This window comes from Scyliorhinus canicula, chromosome 10, assembly GCF_902713615.1.
Source record: "Scyliorhinus canicula chromosome 10, sScyCan1.1, whole genome shotgun sequence".
Classification (NCBI taxonomy): domain Eukaryota; kingdom Metazoa; phylum Chordata; class Chondrichthyes; order Carcharhiniformes; family Scyliorhinidae; genus Scyliorhinus; species Scyliorhinus canicula.
This window is the reverse complement of record NC_052155.1, coordinates 117,239,743-117,260,174: the sequence shown is the minus strand read 5'-3', so window position 1 is coordinate 117,260,174 and position 20,432 is coordinate 117,239,743. Positions and strand designations below refer to the sequence as shown.

General features: G+C 40.0%; 1 protein-coding gene across 1 annotated transcript in view; it reads left to right on the top strand.

The window, feature by feature from the left end:
- The window catches only part of jph1b (junctophilin 1b), a 170,831-nt gene that overhangs the window by 5,075 nt on the left and 145,324 nt on the right, over nt 1–20,432 (top strand). The window contains 1 exon segment of the mRNA XM_038809632.1: nt 8,280–9,039. Coding sequence (XP_038665560.1) covers nt 8,280–9,039 — 760 coding nt within the window.

Genomic DNA, 20,432 nt, shown 5'->3' with positions numbered 1-20,432 from the left:
TATATCAGCAAAAGTGAATTCTTTAAAAGTACACACTTCTATGTGGGTGTGAATTAACAGAATGTTCCTATTACCACTGATAACGCATAATAATGGATTGATACTCGAGCAAACTACTAAAAAATTTTGTACGGTTATTAAGATTTTCAAAAGTTAAGAATATCAACTGGAGTCTTTTAATTCCAGCTACTATTTAATATTCTGCACAAATCAACTTCCATAAATAGATTTTGTTGGGCTTCATATGCAAAATTCAGGTTTGCATGTTACACTGAAAATTATTGGTCAACCCAGTTTGTGCTCTTGATATCAACAGAGCAATTGCCACATTGACACACCATGTAACCCGGGCACAAATAATTAATGTAAAATTATTTTGTGATCAATAAAATTATACAGAATCATGTATATATTAGCTGATTAGATAGTAAAGTACTCCTTAACTTGCACTAACACATTAAACTGTATTCTAATTTTTACATAACAAACCACTTTAGAGATTTTTTTTTCTTCAGAGTCCTTTAAGCAATGATATATTGCCATAGATAGGCTTCCAGGCATTTAGATCTTGAAGTTCTTCAGAACTTTGGAGTGCTGGCTCACCACTGCTATGTGGAGCTCAACAACTGAGTCATGTGGACTAAAGGAATCACCAGCAGCTCTGATTAGAGAAATCTGAATCAAAAATAAGAACAAGATGATATCCATTTACAGGAATTCCCAGGGGTGGGCAGAAGCAGATCTTGTGCCAAAATTATGAAATAGGTGATTTCGGGAGAGAGTTTCAGTGTCGGATCTGGGTGCTCAGCTTGGGATCAAATAGGATGGCAAGGTGGTGCCAGGGTTCCTCCTGAGATTTTGTGTGCAGAAGATATGGAGTTTATGGTGTGACCAAAAACATTGTCGTGATCTTTCCAATGTTCCACTGTAAGTAGCTATGGCTCACCAAGACTGAATATTGGGAAAGTGATTTGGCAGCACAGAAGCTGTAAGGATGAGAAGTGGTAGAGGGGAGGAACTGGTGGTTGTCCTCAAAGAAGAAGCATATAGATGAGGAAGGAGGGGAGGCCATAGATACGGGATTCCCAGGAAGTACTGTTGTGGGGTTAGGAAGAAAAGTAATTGCTGGAGATACTCTAGGTATAAGGTGTTGGATGGTGGGGTAGACCCTATCAAAGGCTGCAGAGAGGCCGAAGAGGAAAATACAACACAGCCATTTATAACTTTCTTTTGGGGTGGTCGTGTGCTGCAGCAGTGATTTGAGAAAATTGAACATGGAGTTGCATGAAAGACCAGCAAAGATTTGGCAGGTTCCATGAATTTAAGATAAATTTGGAGATGGGGCCACCATTTACAAGAATCAAACAAACTGGCCTGCTTTCCTTCAGATAGATTGGCCTGTGTTATTAGACCTCTTATTTAAAGGGTGTTTCCATTTTTGAGACCCGTGAATTCAAGGTGACAGAGGAAGAGCCAAAGGACTTGAAACATTAACTCTGCTTACCCTCCTTAAAGATGCTGCCAGGCCTGAAGCATTTTTCCAGCACCCTTTGTTGTTTCAGAATAAGTCTCCTGTCTGCCCATTCCTTTGCTATAAGGTGGTGCCTTACAATTTGGACATTTTAGAAACTCTACATTCCACTTTTACATATAGTTTGAAACAAGATGGATCTTTGTTCCATTAAGACTGCAAATGAATAATTTTATGCCTTTTTTTGACAATGATACGTCGTGTTTCATGTACATCCATTTCTGGATCCAAAACAGCGTCAATTGTTTCAATTCCACGGAGATCCACTCAAAGAATTGTTGAAGTAATGCAATAATGTTTCTGCTTGATGACTCCAACGTAACGCTTAGTAAATAGTCTCAATTTAACCGGCTGGGCAAGAAACCCATTAATTGCAATGCAGAGTAAAATAAGATGGGTGTAAACCCAACATTGTACCGAATCTAAGCCAAATACTGTGGATGCTGCAATCTGAAACAAGAGTAGAGGATGCTGGAAAAACCCAGCAAGTCACACAGTGTGTAAGGAGAGAAAGCAGAGTTAATGCTGAGAGTTCTTTGGCTTTTCTGACCTTTGCTCAGTCTGCAAGCATGGCCCCAACCTTCCTGTTGCTTGCCATTTTAACTTAGCACTTTGTTCTCATGCCCACATGTCCATCCTTGGCCGGCTGCAGTGCTCCATGAAGGCTGGCGCAAGTTGGAGGAGCAACGTCTCATCTTCCGGTTGGGCACGTTGCAGCCCCGGACTCAACATTGAGTTTGGCAGCTTTGGATTGTGACCTTTCTCCTCCATTTTAAACTCCTTTCTAAAAATATCCCAGACATGTCTTACCTTAATGCAACAATCCCATACCAGGCCGCCTGTCTTTTACTCTTAAAGTCACTACTTTTTGTTGCAATCTCACAGCTCTTCACACATTCTCCCTCCTTTCAGTCCTGACGAAGAGCCAAAGGACTCAAAACATTAACTCTGCTTTCTCTCCTTACAGATGCTGCCAGACCTGCTGAGTTTTTCCAGAATCCTCTGTTCTTGTACCTGATCCTGCTGTTTTTCCAGATTCCTCTGTTCTTGAAACTGATTCTGCTGTTTCTTTTTCAGAATCCTCTGTTCTTGTATCTGATCCTGCTGTTTTTCCAGAAGACTTGTTCTTGAAACTGATTCTGCTGTTTCTTTTTCAGAATCCTCTGTTCTTGTATCTGATCCTGCTGTTTTTCCAGAAGACTTGTTCTTGAAACTGATCCTGCTGTTTTTTTCAGAATCCTCTGTTCTTGTACCTGTTCCTGCTGATTTCCCAGACTCCTCTGTTCTTGTACCTGTTCTGCTGGCTTCCCAGAATCCTCTTGTACCTGATCCTACTGATCTTCCAGAATCCTCTGTTCCTGTACCTGATTCTGCTGGCTTCTCAGTATCCTCTGTTCTTGTTCCTGATCCTACTGTTTTTCTAGAATCCTCTGTTCCTGTATCTGATTCTGCTGGTTTCCCAGAATCCTGTTTTCTTGTACCTGATCCTGCTATTTTTCCAGAATCCCCTGTTCCTGCACCTGATTCTGTTGGTTTCCCATAATCCTCTTGTCTTGTACCTGATCCTGCTATTTTTCCAGAATCCTTTGTTCTTGTACCTGATTCTGCTGGCTTCCCAAAATCCTCTATTCTTGCACCTGATCCGACAGTTTTTCTAGAATCCTCTGTTCTTGTACCTGATTCTGCTGGCTTCTCAGAATCCTCTGTTCTTGTACCTGATTCCGTTGGCTTCTCAGAATCCTCTGTTCTTGAACCTGATTCTGCTGGCTTCCCAGAATCCTCTGTTCTTGTACCTGATTCTGTTGGCTTCTCAGAATTCTCTGTTCTTGAACCTGATTCTGCTGGCTTCCCAGAATCCTCTGTTCTTGTACCTGATTCTGTTGGCTTCTCAGAATCCTCTGTTCTTGAACCTGATTCTGCTGGCTTCCCAGAATCCTCTGTTCTTGTACCTGATTCTGCTGGCTTCCCAGAATCCTCTGTTCTTGTACCTGATTCTGCTGGCTTCTCAGAATCCTCTTCTTGTACCATTCTGCTGGCTTCTCAGAATCCTCTGTTCTTGTACCTGATTCTGCTGGCTTCCCAGAAGCCTCTGTTCTTGTATCTAATTCTGCTGGCTTCCCAGTAGGCAGGTTAGTTTAGAATCACCCCTGAATTGGAGTTTACAGTTCCTTGCAACCCTTTGCATGTTTTGCATCATGAGGCACAATAAAGCTATCATTTTTAATCTGCCAATTAGAAGATTTTGGTTGGTAGATTTATTGGTCAGTCGGTGTACTGGATGCACCTGTGGGAAATCGGTAAGTTTTTTTTTCCCAATGTCAAAGCAACACAGCTAACAAGGGTGAAAGTAACAGGGAGCACTGAAGTTTACTTCTCTGATGTCATTAGAGCTTTCTAAAGATCCGTGGTTTGATTTATTTCTCTAGATAATTTGTAGCAATTTGTGTGAATGGTTTGTATGTAGCTCGCACATTTGTGTATATCTGGAATTTCATTCATTAGAAACTTTTTCATTCTCTTTCTGCTTAATGGCTTGAAGTGTTTTTTTTTCCATTTTGGAATGGTCAGGCTCTTCCATAGGTTTTTGATCCATTATATCTGTGGTATCTTTCTCTGGGATTTGGTTAGTTATCACTTGAGCTCTTTATCGAGCAATTCCTCAGCTGCTGAGGTGTACAGTTAGTCAGTTTTATTTTTAAAAAGTTGTTCTCCTATACATGGATTTTCTTGCTTTGACAGCTTATGCATCATTTTTGCCTTTTACTGGAACTCATTTCTCAGCTGAATTTAGACACATCCTTTGTAGTGACAACATTGTTTTTTGCCAGCTCAACTATGTTGTCCTATTCTGAAGGAACATCTTGTTTTTTCTCCAATATCATTAAGCCACTTACAACGGTCTCTAGAGCTAAGGACAGTAACCCAGAAATTTATTGCCATTGTGTCGATTTTATAGGTGTAAAATAGAAAGCGAAACATTCGCTATAATAGACAGCATTGTTGAAACTTCTCAGAGCCAGTTAATGAAGGCAAAGGTCAGAAGTCAATCTTTACTCAGTTTTAGATTTCCCACTAGCAGTGTCAATAAGTATCTCTTTATGCTCTTTCGACCAAACAACTAATCAGATTAACAAATTAACTAACAACCCCTTAAAGGCGTGTTTTATACAGGTAGGGTGGGATGGCAGCCCTGACAGCTGGGACGGGGATCAAACCCTGGACTGTTTCCATTCATCTGTTCCATATGCAATCTCTCTCGCCAACTGAGCTAACTGGCTAAACCATCACTACCCAACACCGCATTGGAAATGTAACCCGAGAATAAAGTCCCATTATCTACCTAATCTGAACTACCAGGCTCTGTCTATTTATACTGCTTTGAGTCTATCAATAAAACAAATGAACTAATGACCAGACTCTTAAAGGGGCACTGTTACAGAAAGCAAACTTTAAAGAAATTCAAATATACAACGCAAAGTCCTTGAGGCCACAGATATGACAAATGGCTTGGGAGAGTGTCTCTTTATCCTCTTTTGAGGAATCAAATGAACAACCACTTAAAGGCGGTGTCTCTTTATATTACACAATAAGTGCCCTACTTGTTGACCCGTAACCTTTATTTAAAGAATTAACAAGCATAGCCCACACATTCCATCACCATCAGGTATGTTGGCAAATTCAGAATTATAGGCCTCCAGATGTTAAGCAAATAGGTGGCATAAAATATTTTCAAGACCTCTTCCTACTTACACTGTCAGTGTCAGGTTAACACGAGGACTGTCCAATCATCTTCAAAAGAACTGCTGAAAGGTAAGTGTATAAAAAGTACTTGGTTTAACTACAACTCTATGGCAGCCTTTGTTGCTGGCCTCCAATTTGTCCCTCACTATTCACCTCTTTCTTCCCCATTCATCTCCTAGGACCACTGCCATTGATGCAGTGCCATAAAATTGAAGTCGCCCAGCCATCTGGAGTCACCCAGCAGGCATCTAATTTAAATAAAGCCTGAGAATCAATATTGAGTATGCTATGGACCCATTCTTTACAGCGAAAGGATAGCCCGTCCGGCACATAGTTCATGTTAGTGGGTCTGCACTATCCAGTTTCAACCCCCTTTCCTAAAGCAACCATCCAGTATTGTTCATGCTGCCTGCCGGTTTTCAGAATAACATCTTAATATGATTCTTCAAACTTGTTCAAATTAAAGCATTTACATCTTCAAGATCTATCAGTTTGTCAGGAGTTGTCACTAACCTGCAAACTTCCATGACTTGAGAGAGAATTTATTACAGCTTGTGTTGTCTACGTATCTTGCTTGATACATTAACCCATTTAAAATAAACTGGACACTGTTAGGAGACAACAGAATGTCTTAATGGCAAACATTATGATTTGGGTTGTCTTCCTACAATTTAACTTGTGTTTAAAAGACAGCTTTCGTAAGGATACTGTCTCACACAAAACCTGTACTCGTATGCATGCATTAGTGGAATAGAATGCTACAGGGCTACCATTTATTCTTTACTGTATCTGGCAAGGCCGGTTTATCAATCTTCCAGCAACAATTTGGGCCTTGCATAACCAGACTGGGAGACTTTTGCTAGTGTCTCCAAAACAGCCCTATAGAGTACACAGAAATAATTATTGTACTGAAGTGGGGTGTATGCAGCTGATCATGTGTTGACTTCATCCAAAGAGATTGAGTATCTAATTTCTATTCTGAAACCCTGGTAAAATTCTTACTTTGTAGCAAGGTAGCACAGTATCATAAAATCATATGGATGGTTTTAAAAATAACTTGCATTTATGCAGCACCTCAGGATATCCCAAAGCACTTTTCGCAGCAAATTAAAAGTTTTTGAAGTGTTGTTGCTGTTTGCTATGAAGTGGCATTCCTTATCTAGAAATTAGGATGCATATTTTATTAAATATCAAAACATACCAATTCTATGAATAAAATAACTACAACTGGTCCAACTAACTAGTAAATCATTGAATCAGTCACACAAAGATACTTTGCTTGGATAGGTTTACAAAGGTTTGTTTTGATGAAAATCTGTTCCTAGCAAAACGCAAAAAAAAAATAATTATGGCAGCTGTTTCAGACAATATTGCACCATCAAACATTCAGCAATAAGTTTCACTGCCTTTCATCCCCATTCCATTCTTTTCTAATCAATGTACATTGAATGTTTGTGACCTAATTAGCTAACATGCTACAAAGCTGGGGCAAAGTTGATGGCTTCGTGATTCTCAAGAATTATGTTCTAATTTCGCATTTCTAATCATATTATCCTAATGCTCTCAAAATTCACCAACTGGTTTGACTAAGATAGGATGAAAGTTAGAATATATTGTATACTTAAGCAATGTAACTATGTTCCAAATTTCAGAAGTGAAAAAGCCAGAGGCATATTGTTTAAAATTATATTTCCTCGGGTTTTCCAGTCCTGTTCAACTCTAATGTGTTAGTTAATTTTATCAAAACAATCGAGGCATTTAGGAGGGAATGAGATAATTGTTTGAAAATAAAGAATGAGCTGGGTTAGGGGGAGAAGGCAAGAGAATGGCAGTAGGCGAAATGCTCAGTCGGAGAGCAGGTGCAGAGACAATGAGCTGAATGAACTCCTTCTGTGCTGTAACAGTTCTCTGTGATCTTTGAGTATAATGCATTACTTTGGAAAATGACCCTATGAGGATTAGTCTATATATACTTGTGGCATCAAGTAAACTTTTACATTTGCATTCTTTGCAATGCCAGAGATCTTTTCATAGTATCTGTGCAAGCCAAAGGCACAGTATTAGCTGTTTCACTTTTGAACTTCCACCTTTGGTATGTGCTAAAAGTTTACAAGACGCAGACATGTCTGAGCCACTCGAACAGCTCATTACAGATGAAGCTAAAATGATAGCTTAACAGTACAAGGCCTGCACAGTTGAGGTTGCCTGCATTGCAGAACTCCAACTGAGCTTTTCTACTGGCTCTTAGATCCTCACACCACCACACAATTACATAATATCTTGTTACAAATTGCAACAGTCTGATTTCTGCCTATGAAACAGACACCTCTTTGTGGCGTACTCTAAGAAAGTGATCAAGAGTGAATCTCCAAGTGGCAGAAATTGATAACATAGGTTCCATATCTTTTGCAAATAAATGGCAAATAATCTTATCGTGCTGAGATAGAACATCACCCTAATTCATCAGCCCACCTTACAATATTCACTGTTTTTCATCATTCCGTATCTCTGAACATGTCTTCCCTTATTAGTATCGGTATTAAATAAGCAATCCTGGTAGCGACATTACAACAAAAACAGGATTGTGACATCTAATTGAATTCTTTGCCACAAATCTATATGGTCTTTAACCGTGAGAATTATGGTAACGTAAAATATGGAACTATAATTCTTAAATTTGGTAGATACTGAAAGCGTTTGAATCTATTTGGGAGATTCAGTATTGACTTTACAACCAAAGGATGTTAAGGATGAGAAAAATTATATATCCATGTAATTGTGTGGAGAGATTTTTTCAAAAAATCCCACTGAAAGATGGTATATAACTCCTAGGCTGATGTATTCACAAAAACCTGAAACACTGCAATAGTTGTTGAATATACTTTTTTTTGACTGGACAATGACAACTGGATTATCAAAAAAAGTCCCAGTTTTCCGTTAAATATATGTACTGGGTTTTTAAAGTTCAAGTACACATTGTAATTCATTTTTAATCCATGTTCTGAAGGAACCTACCAAGGACAGTGGGCCGGAGGAATGCGTCATGGATATGGTGTACGCCAGAGTGTGCCATTTGGTATGGCCACAGTCATCCGCTCACCTCTCCGTACCTCCCTAGCATCTCTTCGAAGTGAACAGAGCAATGGCACAATTCTACATGATATATCTGCCGATAGTCCAGCTGGCACAAGAGGCGGCTTTGTCCTCACATTTCACAGTGATACTGAATTAATGACTGGCAAGAAAAAGGGCTTTTTCAGAAGAGGATCACTCCTGGGAAACCTGAAACTCAAAAGATCTGAATCCAAGTCATCTTTGGCTAGCAAACGTAGCTCTGCTCGGAGTGAGGCATCCATGAGTAGAATAAGTTCAGCAAATAGTGATGCCAATTCGACAATCAGTTTTGGAGAAGGTGATTCTGAATATTTACCAGTGGAAGATCATGTTGATGCTACCACAACCGAATCATATATGGGAGAATGGAAAAATGACAAACGCAGTGGGTTTGGTGTAAGTGAACGCTCCAATGGTATGAAATACGAGGGGGAGTGGTTGAATAATCAGAGGAATGGTTATGGATGTACAACTTTTCCAGATGGCACAAAGGAAGAAGGAAAATATAAAAATAACATTTTAGTCCGAGGAAAGAAAAAACACCTTATACCCATCAGAACCAGCAAAATACAAGAAAAAGTGGGGAGAGCGACAGAAGGAGCACATCGAGCAGCAGCAATTGCCAGAACAAAAGTGGATATAGCTGCTTCAAGGTGAGTTATTATATTGTGTAGTTACCTACCCTCTGACTAACTTCTAAAGTTGCTTTAAACATGATTAATTTGAACCCAGATGAATTGTATATGACTTAACATTTGCAAGTCTTTGAAGTTAAAAGTAGTACATGATCTTGCTCAAACCTACAATTATTCGAACAGTCCCATAAAATAACAACTCTGTGAACCAATACTGATTTAGGAAACACTGCATATCTTTTTTCCGAGCTGAATTTCCTCCCATCTCCTAGAAGTGATAACTCAATAATTATATCCTACCTTCCCCCTACCTTTCCTCAGGCTAAAAATGATGCATATTTGGTTCTGTTATACAGGTTTCTAAGTTTGCATGACTCTTAGTGAAATAAATCTATCAAGAACTGATCTTCCTTTGCAATCTTCAAATCTTCAAAACAGGCACTGCTTTCAGGAATTGCTAAACTGTTATACACTGGCTGTTCAAGCTATTTTGTACTATGGACCTCCTGAGAGTAGGGATGAATACCTTCACTTCTTGTCTGTAACATAATGCTTGTCAAAAAAATCCACCCCCGCCCTTCCTGCCAATTCTGTATCTGGAAAATGACAAACATATTGGAAAGTAAAATTGGAGAAATGTGTAGAATATTTGTGATAAAATATATTTGCATACGTTGAGAATTGCAACATTATTCCTTAACCAGTTAATGATTTCTGGTATAGTTTTGAAGTGTTTAATATTGAACAACGGTAAAGGAGAGGAATTGTGCCTGGCTGCCTTCAAATCGTAACAAGTAATCTCTAAAACGTGTTGTCAAATTTATGTTGCTTCCTTGTTCTCAATTAAATGATTGCAGATGTAAAGCTCTGTTTCTTGCATTGCCTGTTGAACCAATATTATTCATTGAACTGCCAATATGAGAATGGGGAAATACATTAGTTTGGCAAGATACAAATTCAGTATTTTGATATAATTATTGATGATTAAGAGGTGATCTAGTTGATTTCTTTAAGGTGTTAAAGAATTGATGTGTTAATTGGAGCAACACTATTTCCTATGGCAGGAGAGTTCCAAACAAGGGGAACAAACCTTACAATTAGAGTTAGGTCATTTGGGTAACGTCAGGAAGCACTTCTTCATGCAAAGGGACCTGGAAATCTAGGACTCTTAAGCCCCTGTCACCCTTCAAAAGATTGTTGAGATTAGGTCAACTGAAAATTTCAAAACTAAGATTGATCAATTTTTAATTGACGAGTAAGGGTTAGGAAGCCAAGCAGGATGCATGGAGTTATGGCGGCAGGGTGGCGCAATGGTTATCACTGCTGCCTCATGGCACCGAGGACCGATCCCGGCTCTGGGTCACTGTCCATGTGGAGTTTGTACATTCTTCCCGTGGCTGTGTGGGTCTCACCCCCAACCCAAAAAGATTTTCATGGTAGGTGAATTGGCCACACTAAATTGCCTCTTAATTGGGGGAAAAAAAGAATTGGATTAAATCAATCCAATAACAAAATACATTAAATTTATTTTTTTAAATGCATGGCGTGTATGGGATGCATGGAGTTAAGATGCCGATCAGCCATGATCTAATTGAATAGTGGAAGAGTCGCAAAGGACTGAGTGGACTATTTTTATGTTATTAATATTATATTTTGAATCCTGGATTTTAATAGACTAAAAGGTGTCTCTCTTTCCCCTCCCATTATTAGTTCACTTAAAAGCGTATATATGGACTACATGTGTGTTTTCTTTTAGAAATGGCCTGGTCTCGATAGGCCAAATGGCCCTCTTTGGTGTTGGAGCCATTCTATGATTCTACTTTTATTAAGTCTGTGACACTAATGGACCTAAAGGACTGATTTATTTTCACCATGACGGGATCAATAAATGTCAGTGTAAGTTAAAGATGTTCTAATCTCATCTGGGCTATTCCAGCAATGGTGACATTGAAGTCTATTTCTCACAGTTGACAATCTTACTGTAACCATAGCCACTATGCATGCTCCACTCAAACTGCCTTTTCTTCCTGCTGAAGGTTTGGTACTTAAACTATATGTAGGCTCCATAAATTATATAATTACCAAAGAAATACTGTTTGTCAGTGACGTTTGTAAGCATTTAATCCTAGAATAGAACATGTGAGTCCATGATGTGTTTGCGAAATTTGGCCAAAACGTATAATATAATTGTGATTATGTGATCATCAGCTTAGTAACACTCGGATGTCTGAAATTTGGCCCTAGATCTGCTCATTAAGCTTAATTCCTCATGGTTATTATCAGTTATTGTTTGTGATATTTTGACTGCTTATGTAGCATAACATGGTCAGAAGTTTTGTCAAGCTAGTCATATTTTGGGGCTTCACTAAAAACCCACTTACATAATTTTGTGAAAAACTCAAACAAAAACAAGTGGTATTCATGAATATTTTGTGATCTGAGTTCCATCCGTTGTCAGAAAGCAGATTGTTTAGTTTTGAGAACACTTGAAAAGCAACATTTTTGTCTTCTCTTATTAATGTGAGTGTTATCACTGCTGCAGTATTGTTATCTGATGCATACAAACGCTGCCATACAAATTGAGTGTTCTTTTTTAAACTTCAGGTACCCAATAGTAATGGTGTTCTGCTTTGTTTGACAATTCCCCGACATTCCATGGCATGAATCCCAGCTAAGTGTAAAATAATTACTTTGTCTAAAAAAAAATTCTGTCTGTTGCACAGCATTAGTTACAGTGAAGAGTTTCAGAACTCATACACTTTCTAAACCATATTTTGTTGATACAGGTTACTGCATTTGAGAATGTTCTTTCTTGAACAGTTTGCCTCAGCATGAATGTTCATTTTCAAGCATCTATAGTGCACGGCTTAGATTTATTGAAGCAATTTCATTATAACATAAAAATTTCATTCACTGTAAAATTATAATCCGGCTTGCTTCCAAGAGGAAATGTCTAAATTCAACTGCATATTTAGTCAGTCTATGTTTAAATTCACATTGTCTTCAATTTTTAGAAATACACTGAAATATAATTTTATTTGAAGTATTGTCTTCCTTCCTCCCATCCACAGGTACCTTATACCAATTACACTGCCAATATTACTCTGCAAGTAGATGGCAAAGTTGGACTAAGGTACCTCAGCTTCCGATTTCTCTCCCTCTTTTAGAAAATGTATGGTTTTGTCTACACAGGTGTTGAAAATGCACACATTTTTTGTGGATTTGGGGGATTGGAGGCCGGTATGAGTCAGGATTCAGGTTTTTAACACTTTAACTTACCACCCAAATTTAATATTATTTTTAATGTTAAAATTCCACACATAATTAATGTGTTTTCTACCCAGTCCTGGGACAGGGCACCAATACTGTTTTGGCACAACTAATCCAACAACAATTATATTTCCTGCCACAGGACTTTAATTTCTCTATGGGTTAATAGCATGTGAAGACAAAGCATTTGTCTCAAATTCCTTGTGCTATTTTAAAACAAATATTCACCTGCTAAGTGTAAATGGGCTAATGCCGCCACTAAAATAACAGACAAAAAAATTCCAGTCAGATGCATTAACTATTCAAATGTTATTATCCCACAGCATAATTCCCATGCTGACATCTTTGAAACTGATCTTGTTTATGGTGCCGGCTATGGCTCAGTTATTAGCACTTTTGCTAACAATTGTTGGTTTAAATGCAACTCCAAAAACCTGGCAACAAAAATATAGACCGCCACTCTAGTGCTGCACGGAGGAAAAGCTGCATGATCAAATTGTGCAATCTTTTAGTTCAGACATGTAATCAATTCTACTCTCTTGGGTCAATATAAAAGATGCTGTATCAGCATTTTGAAGAAGATATTGAGAGTTATCCTTCATTTTCTGGCTAGCATTTATCCCAACATCAATATCATAAAAACAGATTATGTGATCATTATCAATCACATTGTTGTTTGTGGAAGCTTGCTCTGTGCAAATTGAATGCCGAGTTTCCTCTAGCGCGACAGTGCTAAAAGTGCCATATTGACTACAAAACAATTTGGTTATCAAACTTCTGTTATCATCAGTCTTCGGGCTGGTTGATCCTGAGGTCATGAAAAGCATTATACTAATGAAAGTCTATCTATCTACCATTGTCACATTCCTGAATCATACATTTTTTTCAATGAAAGGCCGCCAGTGCTGCACGAAGGATGAAAATGAAAAAAATCTACAAGCTGCATTTTACTTACGATTGAAGATACAAAGATTCATATATAAACTATAGGCTTTATTGTAAACTGTGGCACTGAAGGGGCTAAATGGTTGATTTACCTTGAACTATGACATAATAGCTGATAAATCTATCATCATAAACTACCGAGTGAGGGATGATGATATAGTCTAATCTGAGCTAAACTATTTCTAGCAACTATGTGGCAAATGTCTGTTTCTCCTAGTGACACTCTTGCTTCCACCATTGCTACTGTCTGCTCCATTCAAACTTTCAGAATACTATTTCAAGGGGTCCTGCACAAATTGCCATGCATAGACACGACCAAGAAGGCATGTAGAAACTTGTTTATAATCAATACACATGCCATTCTTCATATAATTTTGAACAGTAGTTTGTCTCTATCAATTCACCTGCATGGTAAAAAGCAAGATATGCTTTCAGTACCGAACTTGGCAGGACAGGTGTAAAATAATGAAACCTCACACAAGTTGGGAAGTATTTTTGATATGCAGCAATTGATTTGTCAAACAAATTTGCAACAAAAGCAGCATGAAAATGGATTGTCCTGATGGCAAAGAGCTTAGTTCTCCTGATAGCACAGGTTGTTCATGCAATATTGAATCTTTTGTCTGTGCTAAGTCTGGTGATTTCAGTGGACCTGGCTTTGGAAGGATTTGACCAACGATCCATGTTGGAAATATATGTTGCATAGAAGTACACAGAAAATATAGCACAGAGACAGGCTGTTTGGACAATGTTGCTGCTAGTGCTTCACATATACCTCCTCCCACTCATCTCCCCATACCAACATACTCTTACGTTTCTTTTTTTCTCATGTGCTTATCAAGCCGACCCTCAAGCTCCTTGTGTGGTAATTAGTTCTACATTCCAACCATTCGGAGAAGTTTCCACAGAATTTATTTTGTACTATGAATAGATAGCTTGCATTTAAGTGTCCTTAGATTTTGGATTCCCCCACAAGTGCAAACATTCTGGATTTGGATTTGTTTTATTGTCATATGTGCCGAGGTGCAGTGAAAAGTATTGTTCTGCGTATAGTCCAGACGAATCATGCCATGCATGACAAAAAAAACTAGGACATACATAAATACACAATGTAAATACATAGGCACAGGCAACAGGTGAGCATACGGAGTGTAGTACTACTCAGTAGAGAAAATATGTGAAAAGATCAGTTCAGTCCATAAGAGGAGTCTGGTAATAGCGGGGAAGAAGCTGTTTTGAACCTGTTAGTGCGTATTCTCAGATTTTTGTATCTCCTGCCCATTGGAAGAAGTTGGAAGAGAGAATAACCCAGGTGGGAGGGGTTTTTGATTATGCTGCCCACTTTCCCAAGGCAGTAGGAGGTGTAGACCAAGTCAATGGATGGGAGGCAGGTTTGTGTGATGGACTGAGCTATGTTCATGACTCTGTGTAGTTTATTACAGTCTTGGGCTGAGCAGTTGCCATACCAAGCTGTGATGCATCCAGATAAAATGCTTTCTATGGTGCACCTGTAAAAATTGGTAAAAGTCAATGTGGACATGCCAAATTTCCATAGTTTCCTGAGGGAGTATAGGCATTGTTGTGCTTTCTTGGTTGTCGCGTCAACATGGGTGGACCAGGACAGATTGTTGGTGATGTGCACACCTAGGAATGTGAAGCTGTCATCCATCTCCACCTCCATCCCATTGATGCAGACAGGAATGTGGACGATACAGCCACTCTACATATTGAACCTTCATAAATTCATACCTCCAGTACAATTTTTAGTCTTTTTTAAGGAAAAGACCTCCAGCCTGAAGAAAACAGAACCATGCACACTGTACCATAACTGAAATTCAAAATAAATTTGATGTAATCTTTTTAAATTTTGTTCCTGAAGCAATGAATCCCAGTGCTTCGCCTGCATTGCTGCTTATAATGATTTCCTTACCTGTACCCCTTGATCTCTTTGGATCCCAACCCCATTAAAATTCTTATTTTCCATGGTCCTCTTATTTTTATGGCCTCCTTATGCCTGCTATGAAAATGCACCAACTCGCACTTATCAATTTGCCATTTACATGTCTATTCTACATATTTATTAATGCTGTCTTGTTTTTTGTCAATCCTGCTCAGTATTAATTTTTACTTTTTGATTTTTTTTGGCTCAGTATTAATTATACCCCCAATTTGTTGTTAACTGTACATTTTGATATTGTACTTTGATTTCTCTTTACAAATCATTTATGTAAATGGTGATCAACATTGATTCCAGCATCAATCACCAGGGGCTGGTTTAGCTCACCAGGCTAAATCGCTGGCTTTTAAAGCAGACCAAGCAGGCCAGCAGCACGGTTCGATTCCCGTACCAGCCTCCCCGGACAGGCGCCGGAATGTGGCGACTAGGGGCTTTTCACAGTAACTTCATTGAAGCCTACTCGTGACAATAAGCGATTTTCATTTTTCATTTCAATCTCCTCGTTTGCCTGGGTAACTGTCTTTAATCAGATTGTTTGTTTATTTCTATTTTGCAGCCAGCTTGCCATCACTACTCTCCCTGATTCCACATGCTCTGACCATAGCCATGAGTCTACTATGTGATACTTTAATCAAAACAAAAATGAGTCCTTGGTGGGTTTCTCCACCCGCCACACCAGGGGCTGGATTCTCCGACCACCTGCCCGGCAGAATCGCCGGGGGTGCGGCATGAATCCTGCCCCCGCCGGCTGCCGAATTCTCCGGCACTGGAGATTTGGCAGGGGCAGGAATCGCGCCGGTCGGCCCCGGCGATTCTCCGAAGTCCCGCTGCTGTAATTCCGGTCCTGCCGGCGTGAATCAAACCACATCCCTTACTGGCGGTGCGGGCGGGTTCCGGGGTCTTGTGGCGATCTGGCCACAGTGGCCTGGCCCGCGATCGGGGTCCACAATCCGCGGGCGGGCCTGTGCTGTGGGTGCACTCTTTTCCTTCCGCGTCGGCCATAACCTCTGCGATGGCCGACGCGGAAGTGACCCCTGCGCATGTGCGGCGGCTGGCGAAGCCCCTTCGGCCCCGCATGGCGTGGCGCCAAAGGCCTTCCACGCCAGCCGGCGGGACGGGAACCACTCCGGCGCAGGCCTAGCCCACAAGGTGAGGGCTTGGCCCTAAAGGTGCGGAGAAATCCGCACCTTTGGGGCGGCCCGACGCCGGAGTGGTTGACGCCACTCCATCCCGCCGGAACCCCCCCGCCCCGCCGGGTATGGGAGAATCCAGCCCCTGATTTCTGATGCAGCACGCTGTTGGGATTCTCCGTTTCGCCGGCTGTTCAATGGGGTTTCCCATTGTGGAGCAGCTCCACGCCATCGGCAAAACGGAGAATCCCGACAGTGGAGAATTCAGCCCCATATTTTTGTATGTTGGTTGGGATTTGGTTTGGTACACACCATGTGAAGACTTGCTGATGCTATAATCACAGCTTCACACTGAAACTAGTGTCTTTAGGTCTGAAACTAGTATCTTAAACTTAAAATAAAGGCAACTAACATGGCATCAAAATAGTGTTGGCCAAGACAGATTGGGAAATTAGATTGAAAGGTATAGTGTTAGCTCAAACAGACTGAGAAGTTAGGTTAAAAGGTAAGGCAGCAGAGAAACAATAGCAGACCTTTAAGGAGGTATTTCATGACACTCAACAAAGGATGCACGATCCATGGCTACCGAAGGATGTCAAAGGTGGTACCAAGTTGAAAGAAAAGACATACAATGCTGCAAAGATTACCAGTAGACCAGAAGTTTGGGAAAGTTTTCAAAATTAGCAACCGATAAATAAAAATAAGAGGGAGGAATTAGAATATGAGTCAACTAGCAAGAATATATTACTAAGACTTCTACAAGTATTCTAAGAAGAGAGTGGTTAAAGTAAATGTTGGTCCCTTAGAGAATAAACTGGAGAATTAATATGGGAAACACGGAAATGGTAGAGTCTTTGAACAAGTATTTTGTATCTGTCTTCACAGTAAAACATACAGAAAGCATCCCAAGTGTAGTAGAAAATCGAGGAATAAAGAAGAGAGATACTTAAAACCATCAATGTCACTGGAGAAAAAGTACTAGGAAGACTATTGGACCAGGGGCAGACAAGTCCCTTGAATCTGATGGCCTGCATCCCAGGGTATCAGAAGGAGTGGCTGCAGAGATATTACATGCATTTTGTAATGTCCCAAAATTCCCTGTTTCTGGAATATACAGATTGAATCACAACTGATTGAAAAACTACAAATTTAATGCCTCTATTCAAGAAAGGAGGGAAACCAAAAGCAAGACATTTATAGACCAGTTAGCCTAACATTTGCCATTGAGAAAATACCAGAATCATTTATGAATGAAGGAGCAGCAGGACTTTTAGAAAATCATAATACAATCAAACAGAGTTAACATGGTTTTATAAAAAGAAAATTGTGTATGAAAAATTCATTCGAGTTCTTAGAGGAAGTAAGTAGCAGTGTGGATAAAAGGGAACCAGTTGATGCAGTATATTTTTATTTCCAAAAGGCATTCAGTAAGGTGGCACATAGAAGGTTACCAAACAAGCGCTCTTGGTTTTCAGGGTAATATATAATAATAATCATTATTAGTGTCACAAGTAGGCTTACAGTAACACTGCAATGAAGTTACTGTGAAAATCTCCTAGTTGCCACACTTCGGCATCTGTTCGGGTACAATGTGGGAGAATTCAGAATGTCCAAATCACCTAACACACATCTTGCGGGAGGAATCCGGAGCACCCAGAGGAAACTCATGGGAAGAACATGAAGACTCTGCAAACAGTGATTCAAGCTGGGTATCAAACCTAAGTCCCTGGTGCAGTGAAGCAACAGTGCTAACCACTGTTATATTAGCATGTGGATGATCAGCTGACTAACAGAAAACATAATCAGGGTGAATGGGTAATTTTTAAATTGGCAAACTAATTAATGGAGTGCTATTGGCATCAATGTTGGGGCCTCAACTATTTACTGTCTTAATGACTTTATGAAGGGCAGAGTGTGTTGTGATCAAATTTGCCGATGATACAAAGATGTGTAGGAGTGCTAGTTGTGAGGAGGACATAAACTGTCTTCAAAGGGATATAGATGCATTAAGTGGTCGGGCAAAAGGGCAGCACAGTAGCATTGTGGATAGCACAATCGCTTCACAGCTCCAGGGTCCCAGGTTCGATTCTGTCTTGGGTCACTGTCTGTGCGGAGTCTGCACGTTCTCCCCGTGTGTGCGTGGGTCTTCTCCGGGTGCTCCGGTTTCCTCCCACAGTCCAAAGATGTGCAGGTTAGGTGGATTGGCCATGATAAATTGCCCTTAGTGTCCAAAATTGCCCTTAGTGTTGGGTGGGGTTACTGGGTTCATGGGGATAGGGTGGAGGTGTTAACCTTGGGTAGGGTGCTCTTTCCAGGAGCCGGTGCAGACTCGATGGGCCGAATGGCCTCCTTCTGCACTGTAAATTCTATGTAATTCTATGTAAATGTTTTGCAGATGGAGCATAATGTGGGAATATTTGAGGTTGTCCACTTTGCAGAAAGAATAGAAAAGCTGAAAATTATTTAAATGACAAGAGACTGCAGAATGCTGCGATGCAGAGGAATCTGGATGTCGGTGTACACAAATGGCAAATTATTAGGATGGAGGAACAGCAGGCAATTAGGATAGCAAATTGAATGTCGGTGTTCATTGCAAGGGGAATCGAGTTTAAATGGATGAAAGTGTTCCTATAACTGTACAGAGAATTAGTGTGACCACACCTGGATTACTACATACAGTTTTGGTCATCTTATTTAAGGAGGGATATATTTGCATTGAAACAGTTCGGAGAAGATTCACTGGGCTGTTTCCTGGGCTGCTGGGGTTGCCGTATGAGGAAAGTTTGAGCAGGCTAGGCCTATACAAATTGGAGTTTAGAAGACCGAGGTGTAATATTATTGAAGCATATATCACAATCCCAGACCAGGCCCCAACAGTGGCTAGGATACTGAACCGAAACCCAAATAATTTAGTTTATGTTTTAAGACTATGCAGAAAGAATTCTTCGCTCCAGGAGTGATTGCACGAAGAAATAGGTTTGGTTTTAGAACAAAACTTTATCAACACAATATTGAGCTCTTTAACATCACACTCGAAAATAGCTTACAATTGCCCCTTAAACAATGCTACACAATACAGTAAATACAATACCCTTATTTACGATCTCTATTCCCAATTAAACAACAAGAAATTTTTAAAATACATTATAATAATCTTTATTGTCACAAGTAGGCTTACATTAACACTGCAATGAAGTTACTGTGAAAAGTCCCTAGTCGCCACATTCTGCCGCCTGTTCGGGTACACGGAGGGAGAATTCAGAATGTCCAAATTATTAACAGCACGTCTTTCGGGACTTGTGGGAGGAAACCGGAGCACCCGGAGGACACCCATGCAGACACGGGGATAACGGTCAGACTCCGCACAGACAGTGACCCAAACCGGGAATCGAACAATGCTAACCACTGCGCTACCATATAAAGCTCACAATCCATCCTACATTCCAATGGCCCAGATCACTACGTGCTTTCCAGAACAGATTTGGCTCCTGTTGGAACCCTTGCAGACTCTGGCTGAATGTCTTCAAAAAGCTGTTTCGACTGGTTTGTTTCAGCTTCCCCTTTGTCTTCCGACAATTCTGCACTGGTTTAAATACTATTAATCTTTTTTTAAACAACCCTACTGTAAGCGCAAAAGACTTTACTTGTCGGCGAAAGGGTAACCAGATCAGAACTCAACTCAAAGGCTTTCTCAAAATGTCTGAATACCTTAGCTCCACCCAGCAACGACATCATCTCCTCAGGCTGAAAAAAAATTAACCCCTCAGGGAATCCCCCAAATCAAAGGAGTGTGCATTAGCCCAGGTTTTTACAATGGTCAATTTCACCTCTGGCTGCTGAAAGCTTTCTGGTCCAGCAAAACAAGATTCTTTTTAAAAACATGGCTAATGCAATCAAACACACTCTAATCCAAGCTTTTAACCCTTAAATTGCCAAATGTATATAATCCAATATCTCTAAAATCCTGCATTCATCACACATAAGGTTTTGATGGGGCTTGCTTATGAGATGTTTGTTCTTGTGGGGGAATCTAGAACTAGTATCATAGTTTCAGAATAATGGGTTGCCCATTTAAGACAGGAAAGAGGGACTTTCTTATTTCAGTGAGT